Source organism: Camarhynchus parvulus, chromosome 12 (genome assembly GCF_901933205.1).
Source record: "Camarhynchus parvulus chromosome 12, STF_HiC, whole genome shotgun sequence".
NCBI classification, from domain to species: Eukaryota; Metazoa; Chordata; class Aves; order Passeriformes; family Thraupidae; genus Camarhynchus; species Camarhynchus parvulus.
In genome coordinates this window covers 19,925,490-19,951,391 of record NC_044582.1, presented here as the reverse complement: position 1 = coordinate 19,951,391, position 25,902 = coordinate 19,925,490, and the positions used below count along the sequence as shown (strand labels likewise).

The window sequence follows — 25,902 nt, the reverse complement described above, 5'->3', positions numbered from 1 at the left end:
TTGCTTCCCCTTAACAGAAATAGTTTTTTATAATGAATTTTGTGTCAAATGCAGCTAAATTGGAATACTTGCATGGAATCACTGTGGTGTTTTGCCCACTCAAAGCCCATGTGGAATTTGGACTCAAGCCCCCAGAAGGGAAGAGGAGTAGGAGCTCTCTGGAGCAAGCTGCCTGTAACAGCATTTGCGGCAGTGTGCTGACAGAGCTTATCAAATTCTTGGGACGCTGCGTGGGTTTATAGCTCCTATTTGAGCTATTCTACCCTGGGAGGATCATGGCCCAGTGGGTTTGAAGGTTATGCTGGCTGGATGGCTGGAGTGTGACACAGCTGTGGGATGCTGAAGACATCCCACACAGACATTTCATAAGAAAGCAAAGCAGGCAAGAGCCCATCCCCAGCTTCTGGCTGGCTCGAGAGCAGTGGGACATCACAGGAGTGTCCCCCTCAGCGCCACTGAAAACAAAGGTTTGCCTGGCTGTTCCTTTGGTCACACCACATCACAGCCATGTCCCAGTGTAGCAAAGCCCCCACAGTGTCCTCTTGCCACTGCTTCATCTCTCAATGGGTATTTTGGCAGGGGATATGGTCAGGCACCTTTGTGTGCACATTTTGCTGTGATGAACAAGCTAATTTGAGGAAAAGCTGCACTGGAAACCCCATCCCATGCTCACAGCTGCACCAAACTCAGTGTCTTCTGTGGGTTCTGCATGAGCCCCACAGTCTCCTAAAATCTCCTAGAGAGATACAGAAAGCAGATATATTCATTAGGCCTAGATTTGCTGGCCAGGGAACTACATCTCTCTTGGGAAATATTTTGGGGCCTGCAACTTGAAAAGGGCTGAAAATCCAGTTTATTTCCTCTGCTGAAAACCATAGGCATAGTGGCATGGGATAATGAAACGTTTCAGCATTAATTCTCAAGTTTCTGGCTCTTGTGGCTTTGTGTCAGATCCTGCATGGTCACTGAACACTGTGTTTGGGGGTGTAATGATGAGATACCCACCAGTGAGCTGTACTATAATGGGTTGTTAAATAAAATGAACTCCTTGGGTAGACTGTATAAACAGTCTCTGTATATATGTGTGCCTGGGCATGGAAATGTGGTTTAAAACCAGTCAGAAAATGTTCCCAAAGAAAAAAATCTCATATACATGTGGGAATATGACAAAGCATCTACTTACTGTCCAAATATACTGTGGCATCTCCATGGGATTGGGTTTTATAGAAGCTGAGTTACTTTGAAGTGCTGGTTTATACTAATTTAGAAATTCCAAACATGAAACTAAATGTGCTCTAACCCTACATCTACTCAAATAAATCCAGAGGATTAGCCACAGAAAGGAAACTGGGAATTTACACTTAATTTCTTCATTAAAAATGAGGCAGGAGTTCTTGTGGCAAGCCTAATTTCTGTGTTTTGCAGTGCAGGCAGTTTAGCGTTGCTGGCAGCTCCCCAAGGTGTCACTGCTCAGGTACTGTAGAGCTGTACCATGGTTGTCACCATCACCTGTTCTGCTCTGGGATGTGGCATTACACATGGAGAGGTGGGTGTCCCTCAGCTGCCCTGCCAGGGCTGGGGGCGAGGGCTCAGGTGGGACCCCCGTGGAGGGGCCAGTGGGACCCAGGGTGCCCTGACGAGAGGTTTAAGCCACAGTGTGAGCTTTGCCTGGCTTTGGAGCCAGACCAGAGCACTGTCTACCTGTTCTGTCCCTCACCTGGTACTGGTGAGTTGTGGTCAGCTGTTGTTAGGTTTCCTTGGGAATTTATGTGGAAGTGCAACCTGCTGCTGCAGTCAAGGTGCACACAGGCAGCTGTGTGAACACCATCCTTCCTGGGAAGGCAGGCTCATCTCTGTGGGCTGTCAGTGCCCGGGGGCTCTCCCACTGCCAGGGCTGGCGCGGCCTTCGTGCTCCGTGCCAAGCAGGGCAGTCTCCTGAGCAGCAGGTCGGTGCCCCCGAGCTGAAGGTGGGTGGTGGGAATGCTTTCCTGGGGGCCCCAGGGCTCATCCCTGCTTTGCATCTCAAGCTCAAACAGGTCCCAGATTGCAAAGGGAAATTTGGTTAAAGTGGTAAAAGTTTCTGTGCCTGGAAGCGGGAAGTTGTGCTGCTTTAGGGAACAGAAACTGGCTCCTGATTGTGGCACGGTGCTTGCCTGCTCTGGGGGCCCAGTGCTGCTGGCTGGGCAGGCAAAGTGTTTGCCATCCCTCGGCAGGCAGGGGGTCACGGGCATGCTGCTGGTTTCTGGAGAGCTCTGCCAACACCTGGCTGTACAGACCCGGTAATTCCTGCTACCTGGATGCTCAGATTAGATTTGATCCATTGAGCTCATCAAATCCCCTGTAACTAAATAACAGTTTAGGTGGGAAAAGAAAAAGAGTAGTTTTGGCTAAAGCCAGGGGTTTTCCAGGGCAGGTGTTGAATGCAAACCCATGCCCCAGGAGCCACAGTGGATGCAGGCTCAGCTGCAGGGTCTCGGTGGCTGGGAATGAAGGGATTTGCCATCTCTTTTCTGATGTTTCAAAGTTTCATTTACAGTGAATGGGACTGAGGGCACCTGGAGAAGTGAATAAGGCACCATGAGATGTGTATGGACGCCCAGGGATGCTGTAGAAACACCTTACTACGCCTTGTAAATCCTGGCAGGTGTCTGTTGAGCAGCACTGCTGGGACACTCGGATGTCCTCTCCCAGCGAGGGGTTGGAAACTTGGTGTCTGAGCCCCTGGCTGGGTAATTTAATGCAAGCACCAGGCGAGCTGGAACCTGCGGTGCTTGGAAACAATGTTCTAAGCCCCCGAGTGCCGGCACACACTGCCTGCGGCCCCCGAGTGCCGGCACACACTGCCTGCGGCCCCCGAGTGCCGGCACACACTGCCTGCGGCCCCCGAGTGCCGGCACACACTGCCTGCGGCCCCCGAGTGCCGGCACACACTGCCTGCGGCCCCGAGTGCCGGCACACACTGCCTGCGGCCCCCGAGTGCCGGCACACACTGCCTGCGGCCCCCGAGTGCCGGCACACACTGCCTGCGGCCCCCGAGTGCCGGCACACACTGCCTGCGGCCCCCGAGTGCCGGCACACACTGCCTGCGGCCCCCGAGTGCCAGCACACACTGCCTGCAGCTACCTGAGTGCCAGCACACCTGCCTACCCAGCATGGCTGTGCCTCCCGGCTTGTGCCCGGCATGTGCCGGGGTGGAGCGTGTGCTGGGTGCCAGCAGCTCCCAGCTGCAGGGACGAGCCCTCAGCTGCACCAGGGAGGAGGGATGGATGGGGCATGTGGCTGCTACTCTGTGCTGGGAATGGGGTAGTTTAGGGGTGTGACTGCTGCTCTGTACCAGGCATGGCCTGGATGGGGGTTGGCATTCTTGGCTGGAGGAAGGAAAATGGCTCCGGGGTGGGTGACTGTTGCTTGGTGGCGTTGTCCCCAGTGCCCTGCCGCAGGGCAGTGTTTCAACAACCCCATGCACTCAAGGTCCCTTTGGCTTGGTGAGCCCTGGGTACAGTGCAGCTGCTGTGTTGGGGCAGCATTGTTGTCCTGGTTTCATGGTGGGGAAGTGGGTGCCCAGGTCCCCTGATGGATGTCTCTGATCAGAAGAGTGGCAGTGTCAGGATTTGAATTGAGGTCCCAAGTGTTTCTGTGTGACTGTCCCCAGCACACATCCCTGGGGCCACAGGGGATCAACAGGAGGGATCTGCTTTGCTATTTCTTTTTTTTTTTTGCTTGATTGGGTGTTTTTGGTTGTGGGTTTTGGTGTTTTTCTTTCCTTTTTTTTGGTTTTGATTCCTGTGGGGTTGGTAAAGAAATGAGCAGTTGTTTTCAAGTTGGGCTGTAACACCCTGCAGCAGGTGGAGGAGGTGGCAGACTGTCTACAGCATCTCTCACTTTGAGAGGCCAGTAGAATTTATTGATGTTTTTGAGCAGAGGGAGCAGTACTTATTGCTAACATCTGGAGAGCAGCTCTGCCGTTCTGACAGAGCGAGGCTGCAGGGGCATGGGACGACTTGTGCCTGGGAAAGCCCAGATCAAACTGGGCCCAGATGAGCCCTAGTCAGATGTGACGTGCTGGTGAGCAGGGTGGGCAGCAAAGCCCACCATGATCTTGCCTTGATACCTGCTGAGTGTCAGCAGGGCTTGTCCAGCACAGAGGGTGCACGCTGGCTCCTTATGCAGGCCTGTGGGAGCTGGGATGTCTCCAAGGAGTGGGGATGTGCTGGCTCTGGCATCCTGCAGCCACAGGGATGGCGCTTGTCTGACCTGTGTTGCTGATCCCTGTGCCTTCCTCTCCCGATTATCAGACCTGTGGATAAGCACAGCCCTGCAAGGTGGGACAAGAGGCTCCTCAGCATGGGCTTTTTCTCCAGTGGGCAGCATGATAGGGGTTAACTTGGATTGTTAAGCTCTTTCCCATGTTAGGGGGCTTCTTGTGCTGTGCCCCTCCGCAATCATGGGTTTGCTGCCATGCTCCCAGGAGTGCTCTGGTGGAGTGGTTGAGCCCAGGCACAAGCCCCAGTTAAAGTCCCAGTGTCCAATGAAGCTGCAGGCTCACGTTTGCAGCCACAGAACCTAGCTGATGCTGTGCCAGCTACTGGAACAAGGCTGCCCATATTGGGCCTGAACCATTGGAGAGCTGTTGCTATTACAAGATGTCTGCAGGTTGTGTATTCTAAGTGGAACTGGAATACAAATCTTTCAGTTCTAACCCAGGAGCAAAATTGCCTGAAAGTCTGGATTTTGAAAACATGTACATTTATTATTTGAAGAAAATTGGGAACTTCCCTTTCCATTTCTGCCGCATCTCTGTTTAAGGTATTTTGCTGCTGTGTACAGCTCCCTTCTGGAGCAGGAGCCCATTGGTTATTTGGTTTTCATCCACTGTGTGCTGCGTGCTGCCAACATCCAGCAGGCTGTGAGCTGCTTGTGGCCACTGCTGTCTCTGGTGGGTCACCTAAACAAAAGGAGCTATTGAAAACCTTTTGCTTTGTTCAGGTGCTGTCTGCCGGAGGAGACGGGCTGTGAGTGTGAGGGCTGGCCACAGGCTGGAGGAGCCTGGCTCACACGTTCATCCTTTGCACTTCCTTTGCACTGATAATTCTCTTTGCTTGAATTTCTTCTGCCCCCGGAATGAGGACAGGGGTTAGAGTGGAGGAAGGCTGCACTGGTGATCCAGGGAAGTGGTGTGTTTCCTGTAGACTACATCTGTGTAGCTTGGTTGCTTCTGCATTTGGAATGCTCAGTTAATGAGCGTGGTTTTAAATGGTTTTATTAAGCTTTCTGTGACAAGCTTCTTCTGTGGGCTGGGTGCTCGACCAAGTGGTGGTGGTTTGTTTTTTGGACTCTGGTGCTGAGGCTGTGGAGCAGGTGATGCGTGGGGGGTACCCAGAGGGCGACAGCACTGCGGCACAGCGTTGCTTCTCAGAGGCAGGTTTTACTTAGGATGTGTAAAAGAAGGGTAGAGTTGTGCTCATTATCTCGGGGCTTGATGGGTTCAGCAGAACTAATGAAGAAAATACAGGAAAACATTTACTATAAACTATTGCTAAATGAAATAGATTTGAACTGACACATGCAAAAGACCAGTTGTGCTAGGTAAGAAGCTGTTACTTTAATGGATGCTTTTTTCAGCCCTGACTTGCACAGATATGCCTTCAGAGCACTTTGAGCATGTGAAGTGCTAAGTGTTAGTCTAGCAATAATAAAATAGTAACGACCAAAGATCGAGGAGCCAAACTCATGGTTCATCAGGGGCTCTTCCCTGTGGAAGAGAATTTGAATGGTCTGAGGTTGGTTACTGAGGCCAAAGCTTAACATAAATGAGAAACACAGGTTGAGTGGTGGAGGGGTAACAGGGAAAGCACAGCTCAGAAAGTACAGCCTAAATAGACCAAGCATCTTACTCTGAGCAGTTTCGATGGGGGAGGTGTCTCTTGGGCTTCTGAGCAGAAGTGGGTGTCCTTGACATGAGGCACGCTGATCTGCTCAGCCCCTTGTCCCCAGGGAGTGGGAAGAGGAGCTGAGTTTCCAGGAGGGGTGAATTTAAAGGACATACAAGCTCTTGCTGCTCAAACACGTGCTGTTCTGACTGTGACAACCCCTCTGGAGCCTGTTTGTTAATCCCTCTGCTTGCCCATTCCTGGTGGATTTGATTGTATAATCTGAAGTATTGTATTTAATACAGGATGAAGGCTAACATAATAAGCTTGACCAGTCTTCCTGGCGGCATGAAGGATGTGCAATTTTAGTTTAAAAAGTGCTTCTTTTTCATGTTTCTCCACTTTGAGCAGCTCCCCATGCTGTTGTGCTTGCTGTTTCAGTGCCCTGCTGGGGAAGCACTGCTGGGTGCCAGACCCTGGGCTTGTGTGGAGCAGGGAAGGGGGACCCGTGCTGGGCTGCCGGGGCTGGGAGGGGCTATTGGGGGAGGGCTGTGCAGGTCTGCCAGTCACCTGTGCACATTGCCTTCAGCTTTCTTTTCCAGTTGGGGTCAGCATGACAGGGTTGGGGCTGATGGAGTGATGATGGCCATGAGCTGGGCCAGTTGTGGCTGGAGGAGGGAGCAGAGGAGATTTAGAGGGGAATCACACTGTCAGCTGCAGGCATCCAACTTTGGTGCCACTGCTGGAGCTGAGGCTGCAGCCTGTGAGGACTCACAGCAGCAGATGGTTGGATGGCAAGAGGGACCTGTGGTTGTTGAAGCTGCTGTCAGGCTTTGGCCCCGCTGTAGCCGAGTGGCTGTGCCTGCAGCCCAGCAGTGCCCTGCTCCTGTCCCAGTCTCCGTGTCCTCCTGCTAAGGTGGGCTCTGGCAGGCAGCAGCTGGGCGGGTGTCCGTGCTGTCTGCCCAGGGCTGCCACTGCCAGAGCAGCAGATGGAGCTTGGGTTTTGCCCTCTGAGATGATCTGGGACGCTGAGAGCCTCTTCCAGTCTCACACCTCTGGTGGTTTGAGGTCTGTGGCTGCGGTGGAGGTAAGCATGGCTGCTGCTGCTGAGCCGCAGGGCTTTGGCCCGACCCAGCTGTGCCTTTCCCCAGCCATCAGTCCTGTGCTTGCTGTCTCCTGCCTTCTAGCAGTCCTCTGTGCCCTGTCCCCTTCCTTACCTCAGCCACAGTCCCGTGTGAGGCTGCCAAGAGTGAAATTTAGGAGCTGGCAGGAAAGAAAAGCCTGGAGTCAAGAGGAGAGAGAGGGAAGAATGAGTTTTCTAAGAGTGATAGCTCCCTGCAGGCACAAGGTCTAGGTGGCTGCTGGGAGCAGAGGGGTGTTGGGATAGACCATTACTGGTGTCACATTAGTGACTCACAAAGCACCCTAGTCCAGGGCTGGCATTGTGCAAACGGGCAAAACACAGCAAAACTCCCACTTCCTTGCTTGAGGAACTTGTTTTAGCAAACAGTGAAACCAGAGTGCAAGTCTCACTTTAAGCCTTTTTTTGCTTTTTTCAAGAACGTCTGCTGTGCTGCATGAATACTATACTCTTGGTAATTCTTCAGAAAAAAAATTGTCTAGATTCATTTTGCCAGAGATTCTCAGCCTGAGTGCCTTGGCTGGCCACAAGTGCACATTGATTTGCCTCCTGTTGCCTAAAAAAATATGATGGGAAGTCTGAGGAGCTCTGTGCTAATGCCTGCCCTTGAGCAGCTGGAGACTGCTTACATCTCAAGTGCCTCAACAGTGGAGTCCTCTTCTGAGGATGACATTTTCCTCCAGGCATCCCAAAAAGCCTGGTTTTGACAGGTCTGGTTGCGACACTGCAGCAGATAAACGAGTGATTGTGCATACAAACTGCTGGGGAACGGGGGAGCTCCGGGGGGAATGCTGGGGGTGTGTGCTTGGTCTGGGCTCTGCCCGACACAGAGCAGGGCTTGTACTCTCCCTTAGCATAATGCAGCCAGGCTGCCTTGGCATCACTGGCCGTGTCCATTCTCCTATGCAATATTTCCCCACTGGTTTTTAGCCTGTCCCTACTGTTCAGTGCAGGTCTGTGTCCTGCTATTCTCTTCAGATAGTATCCTAATTATTCTGAATATTCGCTCTGCAGTCAGAAATTTCCCTGAGTCATACCTAAATGTTAATAAAAGCCTAATGGTTTATGTTAAGGCAGGCAAGAGATAAAACTAGAGCCCTTTTATCACAGCCTTTAATGGCCTGAAAATGTCAGTTGTGTGGGAGCAGCTGCCAAATTTTGAGCCTATGAAGATGATGGCTAAGTCCCACAAATCAACAAGTTTGGAGCGGATTATCCGATGCTGGCTGTGTCATTTTCCCAGGACTCCAGGCATGCTGGAAGCCAACACTTTAATCCTCTCTGATACGAAGTCGGAGAGGGGCCGGGCTCCCCTCCTTGCTCCAGAGCTCTGGAGCTGCTGCAGTGCAGCCAGCATGGCCCTGTGGAGGGCAGGGGCTCTGGGCTTCCCTTGCGCCGCAGCTTCTGAGTCACAAATTAGCTCCAGCTTTGCTTGGGAACTATTTTTAAGGTCACAAACACAGGATGCAGAAATCAGCACATTTCATGGTTTTCCTGAGAGCTGCCTCACCACTCCTCTTCCTCCTTCTGTTTCCAACAGACTTCCTTCCCGAAGGGACATCCTGCATGCCCAGGGCTGGGGAGCTGTAATGGAAATTCTGAGAAATCACTTTTTTTGCTCCTTATAGGCCTGGGATAAAGAACTGAACTCACACTGTGAAGACAGCTGAACTCTTGAGCTCTGATGTGGCTGGAAATCTTTTATCTCTGTCTCATTTTGTTTCTGCAATCACACTGAGGGGTTAATCTGAGTAACCATCCTCTTAGCTGTGGCCCCTTGATTTGAATTCATTTGCATCACTTGTGAAGTTTTGCAGCAATAGCACAAATTGCAGTGTGTAGGGGCACAGCAGCGTGTTCCCCTGTCCTGGCAGGGCAGAGCTGCTCAGCTGGTGCTGGCCGTGGCTGTCCCCAGCTTCACCCAAGAGGCTCCTCATCAGCGACAGAGGGGCAGAGTCTTGTGGGCAGGAGGTTTTGATCTGGAATCAGCCCACAGTTCTGTGAGTTACTGAGTACCCAGAGCATGTCAAAGAAAAATAGAGGCAATACAGTAAATGCCCACGGGGTGTTTTAAAATGCAGATTATAGAAAGAGATTGTTTTTGGAAGAAAACTTAGCATTTGTTCTTTTCCTACTTCAGGATAGGGCAGCTTGATTTAAGAAAGAGTGAGATTTAACCCCTTCCACTTGTGGATGGCCTTCTGTTCCATTCATCCAGTGCAGTTCCCCAGCTGTGGTGACTGCCTGGTGCCTGCAGAAGGATGTGACTTGGCTGTATCCTGTTTACTGTAACATGATGGAGTTAGCTGTCCTCTTGGTGCTGTGGGGTACGGGTAGCAGCAGCACAGCATGTCATCCCTTCTTTGGACCCGGGAGAGGGAAATACCATATGTCTCCTAGCCATCCGTTTGTTGGAAGATCTGATGTCATTTGAAGAAAGGTGTTTCAGAGGAAGGATGTGTGCAGGCAAAATAAAGCTCAGCCTGGGTTAGAATAGTTACATCCTGTTTACTATGGAAAACACTTTGCACTGATATGAGCTCTGAAATACATGATTTATAAGCAGGCAGGCGCTGCAGATAAGGGACTTCCCGTGATTTTGGCCACCTGTGAGAAGGAAGGGCCAAGTCTTTCAGGCTGGCAGGCAGTGATGCTGGTCCCAGCTCTTGTGCAGCTGCCATAGAGAGGAGGTGCTGAGCATCCCTTGAGGTCCCAGGTGGCCGGAGATGCCTTTATGCCTCAGTTTCCCTGCAGGAAAGAGCCTTGTAAGCTTCAGGTGGTGATATTCTTAAAGGGTAATGAAGAAGAGGTAGAGATAACCATCCCTAAGAAAAGTAAATAACCCCAAGTGAGTTTCTAAATAGCTGTTTGTGAAGGGAAGGAATCATTAAATCAGAAACATGAATGGCTTGCCATGTCCTCTGTATAGTATCAAAAAAGTTATGTGGCTCAGTTACAGAGAAAACATAAATATTTAAGAATTTGGCTAAAGTGATTTTACTTTTTACTAGAATGAGGTGCAGTAAAACTGCAGAATGCATTTAGCATTGCATCCACAAACTTGATCCTTTAGTCTTGGTCCCGTAAGAACAGAGGTACAGCTTTGAATGTGCTGCCCCATTTGGCACTCATCTGAGCGGAGGAAGTTTTTCACATCAGGCTTTTGTTACTCTGTGTCTGGCGCAGCCAGCGGTGGCCACGGGCTCTGGGGGGCACAGGGGACCAAGGTCAGGGTGGTTTTTTGGAGAAGACTCAGCCTGTCTCTAGTGGCACTGTGGCTGTGCTGGCCCAGCAGCAGAGATGCGAGCCCTGGCTGTGTCTGCAGCAGCAGGATCCCTGTGGTCAGGGGTGCGTGCTCTTGTGCAGAGGTTGCTGTGGGGTGTGACTGCTCTGCTGGGTAGCCAAAGTGTTTGCTGACCAGCTGCTACAACACACCAAGGGCTGGCTGGCACCCACAGCTCCTGGTGAGGTTTGCTGCTGTCCTCTGCCATGCAAGGAGGAGGAGTGGGCAGTGCCATGGCCTGCGGTCCCCATGCTCACTGCTCCCTGGACCAGTCGTGGCCATGGCAGGGAGGTCACTGACCCCCTGTGGGTGTCTGTCTGGGGCTTTGTTTCTTTTGCTGGCGCAGGGGCACCATCCCTTGCTTATGCATTCAAAGCCCCACCACTTTGCATTCCCTTTGGGTTTTAGCATGTTTCTTCCCCACTTCTCCCCAGGAATGTGTTGCTGTGGTGTGGCACCAGCCCAAGACACAGTGGTGGCTTGGGGGCAGATGGGCATGAGGCAAGAGTTGCACCCCAAAGTGGGATGACCCTGCAGAGAGACCTTGCCTAGTCTCATCCTCCTGTTGCAAAGCCTAAATATTTGCTTAATCTTCTGAACTGTCTGGAAAGAGGAGAGAGCCGAAGCTTTAGCCTGGTTCTATTAATGAAATAGTGATGATGACTAAGGAATTAGTATCCAGGCCCTGGTGTAGTCCAGGGAGGAAGGACTGTGCTGAACAGGCTGGTGGTCACCTTCTGCCTGGTGGAAACTGCATTCCCATTCCCTGACAGATACAGCCTCAAATCCCTGTGTTTATTCTGCTTAAATTCAGAATTCTGTCAGCTTCTGTGGCAGTGCTATCTGCCTTATGACTGGATTCAGAAAGGCACAAATGTGCTTTGTCCTTGGGGTGTGGGCTGCGACCTTGCAGGTGTTTCTTGCTGGAATTTTGTACAGGCACTTCCCACAACTGGGGCTTGGATGGTGGGTACCTGTGGGTACCTGCTGCTGCTGGAATGCCAGCCCTGCCAAGGAGTGTGACAGTGGGGTCACAGCATCTCCTGGGCTAAACCTGGGGTCACATGTGGATGACGTGGTAATGGCCCTTGAAACGTGCTCATCATTTGAAGGGCTCCAGCTGCACCTGCTGCAGCTCAGAAAAGCTGCTGCAGGAGTGACTGCAGGTAAATTGTTGGCCGTGAGACTGTTGTGATGTTCAGGCATTGTTGAATCCATCCAAGTTGTCTGAGCAGAAATTACATGAGAATCTCAGAGGATTCGGAGTGAGGGGTCATAAATCTTGGGTGCATCTTGGCAGGGTAGTAGGAATATGAGGCATCAGTTCCACTTGCAAATGCTGCTGTCATGCAGCAGATGCACTAATTAATTTAGCACAGGAGAGTCAAGTCTGTTGTCTTGCTTTTGGCCAAACAAGTCAAATGCCTGCTCATAGACAAGGTCAATGACAAGTCCTTAACCCTGCCTTTGCCTTGGCCCCTGGCAGTGAATGGATGTGGGAGCCCTGCTGTCAGCCTCGTGCCCCCTGTGCCAGCCCTTGTGGGTCAGCTCAGCAGCCAGGGCCAGCTGCATTTTCCTGTTGCGTGGCTCAGCAGTGAGGGCTGTAGGAAGGCAGAGCGGGCTCTGAGCAGTCTGTCCCCCGTGCTGCCGAGGGGGTGGCGAGGGAGCGCGCCGATGCTTGTGCAGCCTGTTGATGTGTGTGTCTCTCCCCAGCTGCAGCCGGAGCAGCTGGACTGCGGCGCCGCACACCTCCAGCACCCGCTGGCCATCCTGAACCCGGTCACAGCCACCCCCATCTTCACCTACAGCGGCCTGACCGCCGTGGCAGTGGCCAGTGTCAACAACTACACGGTCGTGTTCCTGGGCACGGCCAGTGGAGCCCTCCTGAAGGCAAGTGGGGCCCAGCAGCAGCGTGGGGCAGCGCAGCTGGGGACAGGGTGGGTGTCGGGGGTCCCCCTTCCAGCAGCTCTGGTCTGCCCAGAGGAGGACATCTGTTGTCTCCTTGGTTTGTGCACCTGCTTCCTTCAGGCAATGAAGAAGTCATTGGGTACTGCCATAGCCTGGACAGTGATACACGCTGCCTATGACTGGTGGCTGTTAATCACTGCTCAGGGCTTCCATGTCAGCAGGATGTTTTTGATAAACCCTAAGCTGAAAATGCTATTGTGCAGCATTGAATGATAATTTTATTAAGCTATTTTATTAATTATATTAATATAATTTAAAAACAATACAATTATATACGCAACATAATATAATTTTAATTACAACGTTTTGTTATTATTTTAATTGTTGAAGTTATTAAAATTATTAAAAGCTATTCTAATAAATTCTCCCTCTGAGGTGCTGGCTTTTGAAGACTCCATGTAGACAGGGGAATCACAAAGAGATTCTTCTTCACAGCTGAATCCAAAGCAGGTGTGAACCCGTGGTGGAGTCTGTTCTAAATAACATGTAAGAGGTGATGCAGGGTGATGCAATGCCCCAGCTCTGCAGCCAGGACACAAGGGCAAGCTCTCAGTAACCTTCGTGCTTGAAGTTTGCCAGAGAAAGTTTTGATTCCAGGCAGCCACAGCAGTCTGGTAAACTGCCAGTATCAAAAGTCCATAGAGAAGAGGGGGGAAAGGCCTGGAGCAGAGACAGCTGATACCTGCTTTATCTCTGCCTGGGGGGACTGATGCATAGTGTGGAATACTGGATCAAAATACTCGGGTAGAAGAAAACTTACCCAGATTTTTCCCTTGCATCTCAGTGCTCCTGGCAGAAATGTGGGAACGATCATGATCACAAAGAGGCTCCCTGCTTTGATTTTTGCCCCCAGGGGCAGGTAATTTGTGAGGGTGGGAGGGAGCTGGCGTTGGGCCAGGCGCAGCAGGCTGGGGGGCACATGCCACACGCAGAGCAGCCTGTTCACACGGCATTAACAGCTCTGCTCCATTATCATCTCCGAGAGACCAGCCTTATCTGCAGTGCCTCCATTAGGGAGAGGCTCCCGGCTACCCTGTGCTGGGATAATTTGCTCAGATAGCTGTAATCTAATTCCACAACACAGCTGCATAACCAGAAGCCCTTCTACCTTTGGGGCTCCTTGCTCTTTGGCACGGGACACAAGGTACTTGGCGTGAGCAAATCATTCAGATTTGTGGCCTGAGAAAAGACAGCGCAGGGGCAGAAGTAGTGCTTGCCCAGCTCCTGCCAGCAGCAATTAGGGCCACCAGGGGCATGTACGGCGAATTAATGCAATTCTGGCTGCAGACAGGCATTTGGTGAGGACCAATCTAGCCATCATGAGAGGGTCAGCAGTGCTTGGGCAGCACAGCCGTGCCAGGGTGCAGTGCCCTCAAGGGCAGCGGTGGGAGGGAGGGCTCTCTCCTGATGTGTGCAGGTGTGGGAGTGCAGTGTGCGAGCAGACGAGGGCTGGCGTTACCCAGGACGTGCTCTGCTCCCACCGGCACCCAGGGCAGTCTGTGTCCTCCAGCCACCCCAGCCTGCGCCCCTGCTGCACCAGAATCAGCAGTCACTACCCCTCTGTGCTGCTGTGGGAGCTCTCCCCAGAGCCTGCAGCCCCCTGGAATCCAGGGAAATTGCCTGTATGAAGAGGATGTAGGGTGAATATGCCCAGGAGGCAGAGGGAGCCAGACACAGGTGTCTGTAAACAGCCACGTGGAGCGCATCAGCAGCGAGGGAGAGAGGATGCAGTGGGGAATGTCAGGGCTCAGTTCATGGACTTCCTGGGTGATACCAGGGAAATAATTTAGCTTCTGGCTAGCCAGCTTTTAAAATGGACACAGCGATCGTGCCCTTTTTCTGCATAGCTCTCTGTGCTACGTTTCTTAGCAGAGAGAAGCCTGAGCCTGTGCTGTCATACTGGGGTGTGTCACTGCTGCTCTAGTGTAAGAATTAATTAACCTATGTTAATTAATTAATCCACATTTAGAGAACAGAGGCACACTTGGTCATTACAAATATTGCCTTCCCTTGCTAGTAAGAAGGCCGAATTTTCCTCACTCCCTTTCTGTTTTAAGCTGAAAAGTGACTGTCACGAGAAATTGTGTAGCCCCATTGTTATTTCCTCTCAGCAATGCCACATTTAATTTACAGAATTTTCAAGTCAAATGCCAAGACATTCAGAGAACTGAAAGGCAGGCTGATGCTGTGCAGCCTCCTCCATCACTGCCAGCACTTCAGCTGGTGATTCATGAGGCAAGGTAGGACTTGGCACTCTCGTGGCAGCTGCCGTGGTCTTCTGGAGTCAGCAGGGATAGAAGCTTCTTCTGGCTGGGAGTGACAACACTTATTTTTCAAATATGCAGGGAGCAGGAGATGCCATGCTGTACAGCCCTGTTGCTGATTTTCACTGTTTTTCATTAAGTTTTGGGAACTCGATGTTCTCTGTACAGAATGTGTGTATGTGATGAGGCCTGAAGGCTGGTGCCACTTGCATGAGGGTAACACAAACGCTGCTGTGCCTGTTGGATGAAGCTGTGCAGGGGTAGAGCCTCCAATCAGTCACCTTCCAGAGGGACCAGGGACAGTGAGGGTCCTGCGCCACTGAGCAGGGCTGGGGCTTTCTAGGCCGTGCCATGCCTGCCCAGCGACACAGAGCTGACTTTCCAGGAAAGCTCTGTGTGTGCAGCCTGCAAAGTGTGCAGAGATTCACAGTGCTTGACAGCTTGGGGCACCGCTGAACCACTCTGGTTTTTATTTATGATCAAGGAGAAATAATCTTCTGCCCTTAGTGTTTGAAAATGGTCTCAGTGAGTGGCCTCTTCCCTCTACAGATAAACCTGGACAGCACGATGAAGGTTATTAGCAGGAGATCCATTTCGGTGGCTTACGGAGAGCCTGTCCACCCTATCATGCAATTTGACCCTTCTGATTCCACTTACCTCTACCTGATGACCTCTTACCAGGTGAGATCTTCAGTCCTCAACAAACCAGTTATTGGAGCACAGCATGCATTTGATTTAGCTCAGAGCTGGGAGCAGAAAGGGACAATAAGGTTTTCTTCAGTGGTGAAAGCCAAGATGTTCAGGGCTTTGGCTGTCACTGCGCTTTCTGGGGAGGTGCCTATCCATTCTCCTGTGCTGGGTAATACCACCATGCAGCCCAGCTTATCAGGTCTTTGTGGTGGTCAGGTAAGAAGAAGAGTGAAAGATACTGAAATGAATTGCACTTATGGGAGTGCAGAAATAAGCACAGAAATAAGCAAAGGCTGTTCCTGTACAGAAACCCCAAAATGACAGTACATGGTTTTTAGGGAGGCTTTCAGGAGATCCTACAGACAAAAAGTCTGCTTGTCAGAAGTGGTCCCTGGGGAGGTTTCTGCTCAGTGCTTGGCAGGAGGGCTCTGCAGAGACCTGGAGAGCTGCAGCAGGTACAGACAGGCGGTCCCATCTTCATCAAGTTAACAGAGTAGGAAGATGAGAGCTGAGCGCTCCAGGCACTGAGGGTTTGTCCTGAATTACATTTTAATCTGTCAAAACAGACACACCACCCCAAATGTTACATGTTGCATTTGTATTTTCCGAGCTCTAATTCCCTGTAGATTGGTCATTATCATTTCACAGACCTCTCCCAGGAAGCCTGTTCAGCTGATGGCTCTGACTGGCTCATCTCAGCCCCTGGCTGGGCTGTGCCCTCCACTCGGGCTGATCTAGCAACTGGTGTGATGCTCGTGGTGCCTCCTCTGACTGCTCCTTTTCCAATAAATCTGATGAGTTAGTTTCTCTTTGGTGGAGAGAGCATCCTGGGAAGCTCCCCAGGAGCTTGACAGGGTTGGGGTGGGTTGCTGAGCCCTGCAGGGCTGGGGAATAGTGAGGTGCTATGAGTGAAGTGGGGCTCTGGCCAAGGAGCCTGCAGCCTGGACTGTGCTTGGCTGGTGGGAGCTCAGGACTCTTGGCACCTCACATTTTCAGTCCCCACTGTTCCAAACCACTCAGGTTTCCTTCCCAAATGTTTAGAGATCAAAGGAGGTGAGAGCAGAAACTAACACATGCTTTCCCTTCCAACTGCTCCTGCCAAGTGAGTCCCCAGAGCTACTTTGATTTTTTCACAAATCAAGGTTTCTAGAGTGGTGCTGCTTTCTGATCTTTGTGTAAACAGCCAGAGAGTGCTGGGCTGTGTCTGGAGAGGAGCTTTCTGCAGGTCTGGGTGAGAGCTTTTCACAAGAGAGGGACAGGCTATGTCCATCTGACACCTCTGAAAGGTGCAGTGTCACATTCTGTAACCTGGTCTCACATGGCTCCTGCCATGGCACCAGCCGAAAAGGAGCAGCTCAGCCCAGCCTAGCCCAGCTCAGCTCAGCTGGCTGCAAACCCTGTGGTTTCCTGAGCCCTAGGGCATCATTCCTGTCTTGGGGCTCATGCCCCTGGCTTGGACAGGCTCTGGGGGCCCCCAGTGGGCAGCAGGTGGCTTCTTGGGCTCGTCTCCATGCCAGGTGGCCATGGCACAGCTCCAGCTTCCAAGCCACGCCAGGGATTGCTCCTGGTGTGCTGGGTGCCCTTGCTCCAGGGGAAGGGTGTCTCAGCCCGAGGCGCGGGTGCCCTGTGTCCGGCTGCGGCCGTGCGGCTGCGTCCGGCCGGGCGGGGGTTCCGTGGGGCTGTGCCACGTTTGGGAGCAGCTGTGCTGTTGTTGTGCAGATGACTCGGGTGAAGGTGGCTGCCTGCAGCCAGTACTCGACGTGCGCCGAGTGCCTGGCCGCCGCTGACGCCTACTGCGGGTGGTGCACCATGGAGACCAGGTAGGAGCAGCCCCGCCGTGCCCAGGTGTGCTCAGCGTGGCCTTGGCCCTCAGCCCGGGCAAGAGTTTGTGGTGCCTTCTGCCTTTCCCCACAGTCACACTACCAGCAGTCCTTGTCCATTCCTTACAAAATACGTGCTGTTAGAAAGTATTGCATCTGGCCCAAAGGGTTGGGATGTTCTTCAGAGCCAAGGTTTCACCATAGCTGCATTGTCATGCCACAGGCAGCTGCCAGTGCAAAGAATCTCTTGCAGGTGTCAAACCATGGGACTGGGAGAACCCACCCCCTGTGAAAGTCCATTTGCCCCTGCAGATCTCATCTATCAGTAGAAGATAATCACATGCAAAAGGGAATATTCAAAATTAGATTCCACATTGCAAACTGAAGATGTCAGACAAAATGTCATCCTCTCCTCCTGAGTTTGGGTTCAGCCTGGCCTTTTCCTGCCTTCCTCAATCCTGCTGCTCCACTGGTGCTGTGGGAGTACATGTTATCATGGCAAGCAGACACTTAAACCATAGCAGCAAATGTTAAGGCTTAGCTGTGTGGATGAAGGAGATACATGCAGACACAAAATTTTCTCTTCCCTCACAAGGAATTCAACACTTTTATCACGTGTTTTAAAACTTCTCAACCACGAGCTGTTCCTCTGTTCGTTGCAGGTGTTCTCTGCAGCATGAGTGCACCAACTTCACAGGGGCCAACTTCTGGGCGAGTGTGAGTGAAGGAGTGCAGCAGTGCCCTTCCATGACCATCCTGGAGCCTGAGATCAATATTGACAAAGAGAACCCGGTGCGTTTGCTGCCAGTTCCAAATCAATCCCCTGCAGGGTCCGTGGAGCCGCAGCTTGCTCCCAGGGTGGGTGATCACCCCTGCTCCTCCCGTGGAGCAGCACGGCTCCTCGTGGCCTGGATGTGGTCAGGGGGATGCTGAGCTCTGCTGCATGCTGCTGCATCAGACCAAGGCTCTCGGGGTGAGCCAGCTGGATGGCAAGTCTGTAGGAAAACAGCACCCAGAGCTGAGCCTACAGGCAAAAACCACCCAGAGCTGCTGCACCAAACACACAGGGGAGGGTCGCAAAATTTCAAACACAATCAGCTGCAGACAGCTGAGTCAACTCATTTCCTGGGTTTGTATTGTTGCTATTTAAAAGTGTTTTAATTATATTTTAAAGGTTTTTTATCAAAATATTATTTGTTTCAAGACAGACCCTGTCTGTGGGCTTGTTTTGGAGTTGCCTACCTCTGAAAAGCTTCTAAAATGTTGACAATTTCTAAATACAATTTTCTGTGATAGTAGCTGACTTTTTTGTCTAATGTAGGTCCTGATAATACAAATAAATGGAACTATCCCGAACTTGAATGGAACAAATATTTCATGTGACTATGGAAACAACATCCACACGGTAGCCAGAGTTGCTGGGGATTATGTAAACCAATTTATTTATTGCAGTTTGCTTCCACATGAGAAATATCCAGCATTTCCTGATGACCAAGGTAAGCAAAGGCAAACAAGATGCGTTCCTTCTAACCACTTTTGTGGATACAGTTTTTAATAGGCTTTATTTATTTTTTCAGTTGTGTGTGCAGTTAAGACATACAGGGAAGAAAAGCCCGAAACTGTGTCTGTTTTACAGGGCATATGACTCTGAAGTGTAGGAGTTCCACCATCTTTACATGAACTGATAGTATTTCAAATCTATCCATTTTTGTTTTAAACATCAGAATTTAAATACCAGTTCACGTAGTTATTTTTATCTGGTTTGGGCTTCTGCTTTAGATTTAGTATGTACTAAGCCAAAAACGTTCTAGCCCTGGTCAAATAATATAGTTTATTATATTGATATTTTCAATTGCTTTGTTCAATTTCCCTCCAAAACACACACTGCCTTTCAGGAGAGTTCTGGAGGAAGAGCGAGTGGCTACCTAAAGGAGCTCAGGAACTCTTAGCCCCATTTTTCAATCAAAAGCCAGCCAGAGGTGTCCAGTGTCCCCTGCTTGCCCAAGGGAATGCCTGTTGAGGCTCCATGGAGCAGCCTCCAGAGGAGATGAGCGCCTGCGGATGAGGCTGAAGTCAGCTGAGCTGCTGGCTGAGCTGCCCAGATCTGAACTGGCCACTCAATGATGCAGTCAGCCCCTCTCAGTGCCTTTGGAGAAGTTTGATGCTTTATTCCAGACTTGAGTGCTTGTAAAGTTCTCATCCTTCAAGCCTGGAGTGAATGTGCTATTGAAGATGGCTGACTTCAGTAAGGGGAGAATTAGCTAGTCCTTTTGAAAATTCCACTTTTCCTAGGCCCATTTGTAAAGCTGCATTGCTTTCCTCCCAAACCATCCGAAGAATGGGAGATCTTTAACTGCTCTGTATTGTTGGTTTCAGCAATGTCCAAATGAATTTCTGGAATCCAGTGCACTGATTTATTGTTTGTATTCTGAAAGAGGCATTGTTTCTTCTCTCTGGTGCTTATATGGCAAAATTGCAATGAAAAAAAAAAATAGGCAGTTCTGGGGGGAGGGAAGGTAGTATGGTATGTTGAGCATCCAAAAAAGGGATTTCCCCTCTCAGCAGGTTTGTTGGCACAGGGAAAGTGAGCGGGATTTTAAAACATGATAACCAACATGTTTTAATTACCACATTTTAAAAATTATAGTTTAGCACCCACTGTATGTGAAGACAATAATTAAATCTGCTAATTAACACTTGCATAACATGCTGGAATTTTGTGCTGAAAGTCATCATGTTCTTTTTTGTGAGAGTAATGTAAAGTGCTGATTTAGGAGGGAAGAGCTGAATGTCAGAGGAGAAAGGATGACTGGTCCAAGTTCGGACATGCGGCTCGGAGGAAGCCCTAGAGAAAACAAATCATATTTAGCCCTTGTTTTCCCAAGGGTCTCTCTTGTCTGCTGAGTGTGAGTGTGAGCAAGGGGCTGTTGCAACCCAATATTCTTTGGCTTGATTTTCTCAGACCACGTGGTCATTGAAACTTCTCTCCGGGTCAACAACAAGAACATAATCCGGGCCAATTTCATCATCTATGATTGCAAAAGGATTGGGAACATCTACCCCAAGAGAGCGTAAGTGTCCCCAGTGTGCAGGCAGGGAGCCACCGTGGGCAGGTGGTGCCAGGGTGTGGGTGGCACGGGGGTGACACTGGTGGGGCAGTTTGAAGCTGGGAGGGTGCCAGCACAAGGCTGGACCAGGGTTCTCCTGCGTGGGGTTAATGGGGGAGCTCAGCTCCTGAGAGTTGGCAGCTGGGCGCCTGGGCAGGATTTGGCAGGATCGTGGGAGATGTGATGCCAGAGGAGGGTCCTCAAGCCATCTGGACATGTTGGGTTTCTTTTAAACATAAAGGATATTTTTATATAAAGCTTGTTCTGTTAACCCTTCAGCAGCAGAGGTGGCTTCTGCAGCAATCTGTGGGCACTGGGGAAGGGAGGCTCATGCTCTCTGGCTCCTTCCAGCCCTGGGTGGGAACAGTCACATACCCCCATCAGCTTGAGGGGGCTCTAGTGGCACACACCCAAACCCATCCACCTCTCAGGAGCATGGCATCAGGACCTGACCACAGGGCCTGCCAGCGCTCCCATGTCTGTGTAAACAGCAGGGAGAGTCTTAGTCAGGTCCAGCATGCCAGGCTCCTCAGAGAGACAGATGACGGAAAGAGCATTTTTTTTGGGAAAAATGTTTTTTGCTAAGCAGAGGAAGGTGGCTCTCAGTCTGCTGTGGCCTGAGGCCAGGCAGGGGTGCCTGGTGGTGATGGGCTCTGGCCACATTCCCTGCCAGCTGCCAGGGAGAGGAGAGGATAATCCAGCACTTGCCATGGGTTTTTCTAGGCACCATTAAAGGGTGAACAGTGTGAAGATGGGTTGCAGGGCTGAGGTGTGACCCCTCTGAACAACCTATACTCTGCTTTCCTCACCCTGCCTTTGCCATTTCAGGTGCACCAGCTGCCTCTCAGCCAGGTGGAAGTGTCACTGGTGCCCCTCCACCTACAGCTGCGTCTCCAACCGCTCGCAGTGTGAGGATGCTCTGCGGATGGAGGTGAGCATTGCCCACTGCTGCTCGGGCTCCGAGCCTCCTCCAGCAGTGGCCAGCGCCCGCTGGCCGTGCCTGGTGCCCTGCTGGGTTCTGTCCTGTGCCAGAGCCTGGGGAGCCCTGCAGGGCTCTGGCACACACTGGCTGTTGGGGCAGTGGGTGCTCATGCTGTGTGTGCTGCTGGGCACTGCTGTGCTGCCCCTGCCAGGGACTTGGGGGTGTCAGTTCCAGCAGTGACACTGGGTGACATCAGGGCTCTGGGGTCACCTGGGGACTGCCCTGGGTTAGTCCTGGATTAGCAAAGGACTAACTTCCTTGGATCCCCTGCTCCAGAGGTACAGTTGGGCTGGATGCTGACCTGCTTGGGCATGTTTGTTTTCTCTCTGTGCCTCCTGCTGATCTCGTGAGCAGCAGAGGTGCTCTGTAGCCCTGGAAACACGGTGCTTTCATCGTGCAGTTGGAGCTTTTGGTAAACAAACCATCGCTGGTGCAGCTGCACCTGAGCATGGCTCTGCAGGGAAAGCTGCATCCTACCAGCTCCATCTGCAGCATCTTGGACATTCTGCCCGTTTCCTCTGATCCAGATGTGAAGGATATAGTCAGCCAGAAGCTCTGTTTCTGGTGGTTGGTGAATAGCAGGAGAAGGGGCTGCAAGATGACAAGTTAATCAGTCCTCTAAAGTGTATTTCTCTGGGAAGCTGTGCCAGCTCTGGTGACATGCAAGGACTCACCAGGCCAGGGGAGGTTTTGCTTGAAATTGTAGCTGTGCTGGTTTTATTTTAACTCTTTTTATTTCCTTGGAAGAGGCTTGGGACTGAAATTTCTCTCCAGTTGTTTGCTTTGCTGTTTTGCTTCCCTTATCACATTCATCTCTGTTATTTAATCTCCTTGTTTAGGCAGCACCAACTATGCTTGGTTAGATGAGTGTCCTGACTGAAGTGAAATATTTTTTCCACAGTCAAACACGCACTTCCAGGTAGTTCCCTGACCCCTACCTAGGTCTGGGGAGGGCAGGAGAGAAATCTCCCCCTCAGTGCATGTCTGGTCCCAGGGATGTGTCCAGCTGCAGGGATGTGTCTGAACGGGCATCCTAGCACTGGGAGGGCAGGCTCAGCCTCTCCTTGGAGCAGCAGCAGCACTGGCATCAGTGGAGCCACAGCAGGATAACCTTTAATGCAAGAGAGAGGAAATCTTGCTTGCTGCAAATGATTCTGCATAATGGACCAAGTATTGTGTTGTCTTTTACCCCAATGGCTCCACTGTCACAGGCATTACTCTGGATGTACCCTGGGGCCATACACAATCTGGCTTCATTTTTGCTGTAGTTTCGCAGTATGATTTACGTCTCATGAGAGAACAGGACGGGTTTGTCACATAGACTGGAATTCTGAGTCAGCTCCAGTGTCTGAGACATCAATCTAAAACAAGAACAAAAGTAAGGAGACAGATGACCTTTTAAAATAATTTTTCAGTTTCATTTAAGCCTTTCACTGCAGCTGCCCTATGGCTGCAGCCCCTCACTGAAGCCCCTGCAGCTGCACACACAGCCTGTGCCCGCAGCGCCGCCGTGCAGGGTGGAGACCCTGGGGCACAGAGCTGCAGGTGCTGCCAGCAGCGAGCAAGGCACTGGGTGCAGCACGGCTCACAGCAGCTGGGAGAGGGTCACACTGGTGCATCTGCCATTGGAGGAGGCAGTGCCTCCTTTCAGAGTTACTCTGCCCCTGTCACGGCCGGAGCGGCAGCTGAGGTGCGGGTACATGGTCACTGTGCACCTGGCAGTACCCATTTCCCAGTGAAATGAATCTTATCAAGGACTTTGATGGTTCCTCTTCCCTTGTTGCTGAGGATGCTCAGCATGCACCCACCTAATCCCTTTTTTTTCCTTATTTTTGTACCTAGCAGAAGAAAATTGACTGCCCTCAAATAGTACCTGCCCCTTTGGAGCCAGTGCCCACGGGTGTATCTCAGAACATCGTGATCTCACTGGCCAATGCAACTTTCGCTAAGGTAAATGAGTTCCTAAAGGCATTGGGAAGGTTTGGACAGGTGTTTGGGGGAAATAAAACTCCCTGTTTCCTTGTGGGTGTTTGCTCCACCACAGAGCATGCCAGCGTCAGCTCTCCCAACCCCGCATACAGCCTGGCCCCAGTGCCTGTGCTGAGGAACAAGGACACGGCTCTGAGTGATGGGCAGGGAGCCCTGCCTGAGCCACAGTGTTTGAGTACAGCTTGGAAGCATTGTTTAACTTCAGATTGTCAGAGCTCATTTGGTGTGAAAATGTCTTTCAGGACATCACTACAGAGCTTGTTTGACGTGAAAAAGTATTTTTTGTGAAATTTTCTGACATGCTAATTCTAACAGCAAAAAGCAGGAGTGGGCATCAAATGTTGCCTTTGGAGATGTGCTGCATGCCAGACAGAACCAGAGGAATTTGGAGCAAAGAGGCTGAGCACTCGGAAAGTGCTTGAGTAAGCCCTGGTGTTTGTAGAAAGCTGCCCTGAGTAATTTTGGCTCAGAACAACGGGGCTCATGGGGCCAGGTTTGCCTTGCCCCTGCTGATGATTCCAGCATCCTGGGCAGCCAAGTGGCTTCTTGTTCTTCAGCAGAGGAGAATTCTGGAAGTGCTGGTGGAGCTGTTCTGGTGTGCTGGAGGGTGCTGCTGGAGGCTGTGGAGACACCACTCCCACCATACCTCCTTGCCCTCGGCACAGGGGCAGAGCAGACCCTCGTGCCTGTACGGGGTGGCCTTTTCCTGCACAGCTCCAGCCTCCAGGAAGGAGGCCATGACCTCTGCAATCAGCAAAACAGGGTGAGAAATCCTTCTTCCTGTCTGGATGCTGGAGGTGGCTGAGGAGGAAGCAATAGTGCATGGAACCCACAGGAAATGGAGTCAGCAGGAAAGGGGCAGCAGGAGAGGCTCTGGCAGTCTGACTTCCTTCCATCACCTTCTGCTCATTGTCCCAGGGTGCTGGGTAGGATTTCTTCTCCTTCCCTCTCTGGAGGAACTCACATGAGTGCTGCTGAAGCTGGGAGCCTCAGAGACGTGTGCCCCAACCCCTTTGCTGCAGCAGGGGCACTGCAGGGGCATGAGGCCAGGGCCAGGGGCAGTCTGCAGGGCCAGAGCTGCTTGGGCGCAAGTGATGCACTGGGCAAGATTCTGCCTGTGTGTTTGCTGAGCCAGCAGCTGCCTGCCAGGAGCCTGCTGCTTCCTTCCATGTCATTTATCAGATCTGCAGGTTTTCAAAGGGTAGTTAGACCTCAGTAGCGGTGGAGCATCAACTGCTTGGGGATAGGATTTTTTCCTGCAGGATGCAGGCACGGCAATAATTTGGTGCAGGATATCATCCTTGTGTTATCAGGAAAACAGCACAGAAGTCTGTCTTTGAACCTGTTCTTGGCTGGGTCCTTGTTTGAATTAGAGATTTGCTCAGTGTAGTTGTTGGGAGGAGGAGGAGGAAGGTGACTTTGAGCCCAAATCACCGACTGGTTTGGGCCGGTTTGGACAAGGTGGCCTGGGACAATGTTGGCTCTCAGTCTGTGCTGCAGCATGAGTTCTACACACCTTGGCCCAGAGGAGCTGCTGGGGTTACAAGAGCCCAGCCAGGCACATCTGGTCTGTGTGTGCTGTGGGCCAGGCACAGCTCCTGGTCTGCACCTTTAGTGTCAGGTACTGATCTCCTGTTTGACTTGGGCAGAGTTCAGGTGCCAGTGACAGAATCAAGGTGGGACATGGACCCTGCTGATGGACTGACAGACAGAGAACTGCACAAAATGGTTGTTGCAGCCATTCTGCCCTTGTCTTCCCTCTCCTAGGAGACAGCTCTGGAGTGCCATTTTGGGACAGACGGGACTTTTGAAGCCCGGTGGGTGAACTCCTCTGCCGTGGAGTGTGTGCACGTGCTGGTGAGTCCAGGGGTGAGGCTGCTTCCCCCAGGCTGAGGATCAGGTCCAAGGGCGGCAGGGTCTCACCCCCAGCCTCCCACCTGGCAGTGGGACACTGCTTGCTCTCTTCCCTCCATCTCTCACTCCTGCATTTGCCCCTCTGGGCTCTCTGCGTGTGCTGATGCTGGCAGGGCACACACATGTCACTGGTGCTGTGCTTCCATCTCCGTGCAGTGGCTTTGGCCCTCCCTGGGGCTTGGGAAAGAGCTGCATGTTTACCTTTCTAAGTGGGAAGAGTTTAGTTCAGGCAAAAAATTTGGCCACCTTTCAGGATTGCTATTTCTGTAGCTTTTCTTTTGAACAAGGAATTGGCCTGAGAAAATGCTGTGATGCTCACTGGAAAGCAGTGTGTGGTTGTTGGAGCGCAAACTGCACCTGCAAAATGCAGCAAACATTTGGGCTTTCACCAGTAGGAACATTGCAAGTGGAAGCTGGAGAAGAGCACTTTCCCATCGCGTCACCTGTGTCTCAGCCCCACACTGAGAATGTGCAGACAGTCCAGGCTGCTCGTTTTCCTGTCCATTTCTGCTAAAAATAGCAGCAACCCAGGGCTCTGTGCTCACCACGATATGCACTGTGTCCTGGTGCCCTTTACTGGGACTTGAGCAAAATGATTAAAACAAAACAGCTGTCCCACTTCTGCTAAGGATAACACTCTTGTGTCTGGCGGAGCAGTGGTCAAAGAAGCCTCACAAGAAAGGTCAATCCATGGGGGGGCGTGTGTGTGTGTATGTAACCTCTTATTTTACTAAATTTCATAAGTTTTTGTTTGTTTTTTGTGTGCAGCTCCACACATCAGAGAAAAGCCATCGCTTCCCAGTGAACCTCCAGCTGAAGGACAAACCAGACAGATTTATCGACAGTCCAGAGATGATGACAGGTCTGAGTTGAA

At 51.4% G+C, this 25,902-nt stretch overlaps 1 protein-coding gene across 2 annotated transcripts in view; it reads left to right on the top strand.

The window, feature by feature from the left end:
- PLXND1 (plexin D1) overlaps positions 1–25,902 on the top strand; it is a 66,829-nt gene that overhangs the window by 4,574 nt on the left and 36,353 nt on the right. The window contains exons 2-11 of one of the 2 annotated variants that reach the window (XM_030956658.1): positions 12,008–12,184; positions 15,076–15,207; positions 16,936–17,036; positions 17,699–17,828; positions 18,358–18,532; positions 19,999–20,107; positions 20,972–21,074; positions 22,968–23,075; positions 24,882–24,971; positions 25,797–25,890. In XM_030956658.1, the coding sequence (XP_030812518.1) occupies positions 12,008–12,184; positions 15,076–15,207; positions 16,936–17,036; positions 17,699–17,828; positions 18,358–18,532; positions 19,999–20,107; positions 20,972–21,074; positions 22,968–23,075; positions 24,882–24,971; positions 25,797–25,890 (1,219 nt within the window). The remainder of the gene's footprint in view (positions 1–12,007; positions 12,185–15,075; positions 15,208–16,935; positions 17,037–17,698; positions 17,829–18,357; positions 18,533–19,998; positions 20,108–20,971; positions 21,075–22,967; positions 23,076–24,881; positions 24,972–25,796; positions 25,891–25,902) is intronic. The other variant, XM_030956659.1, reaches the window with a different exon arrangement.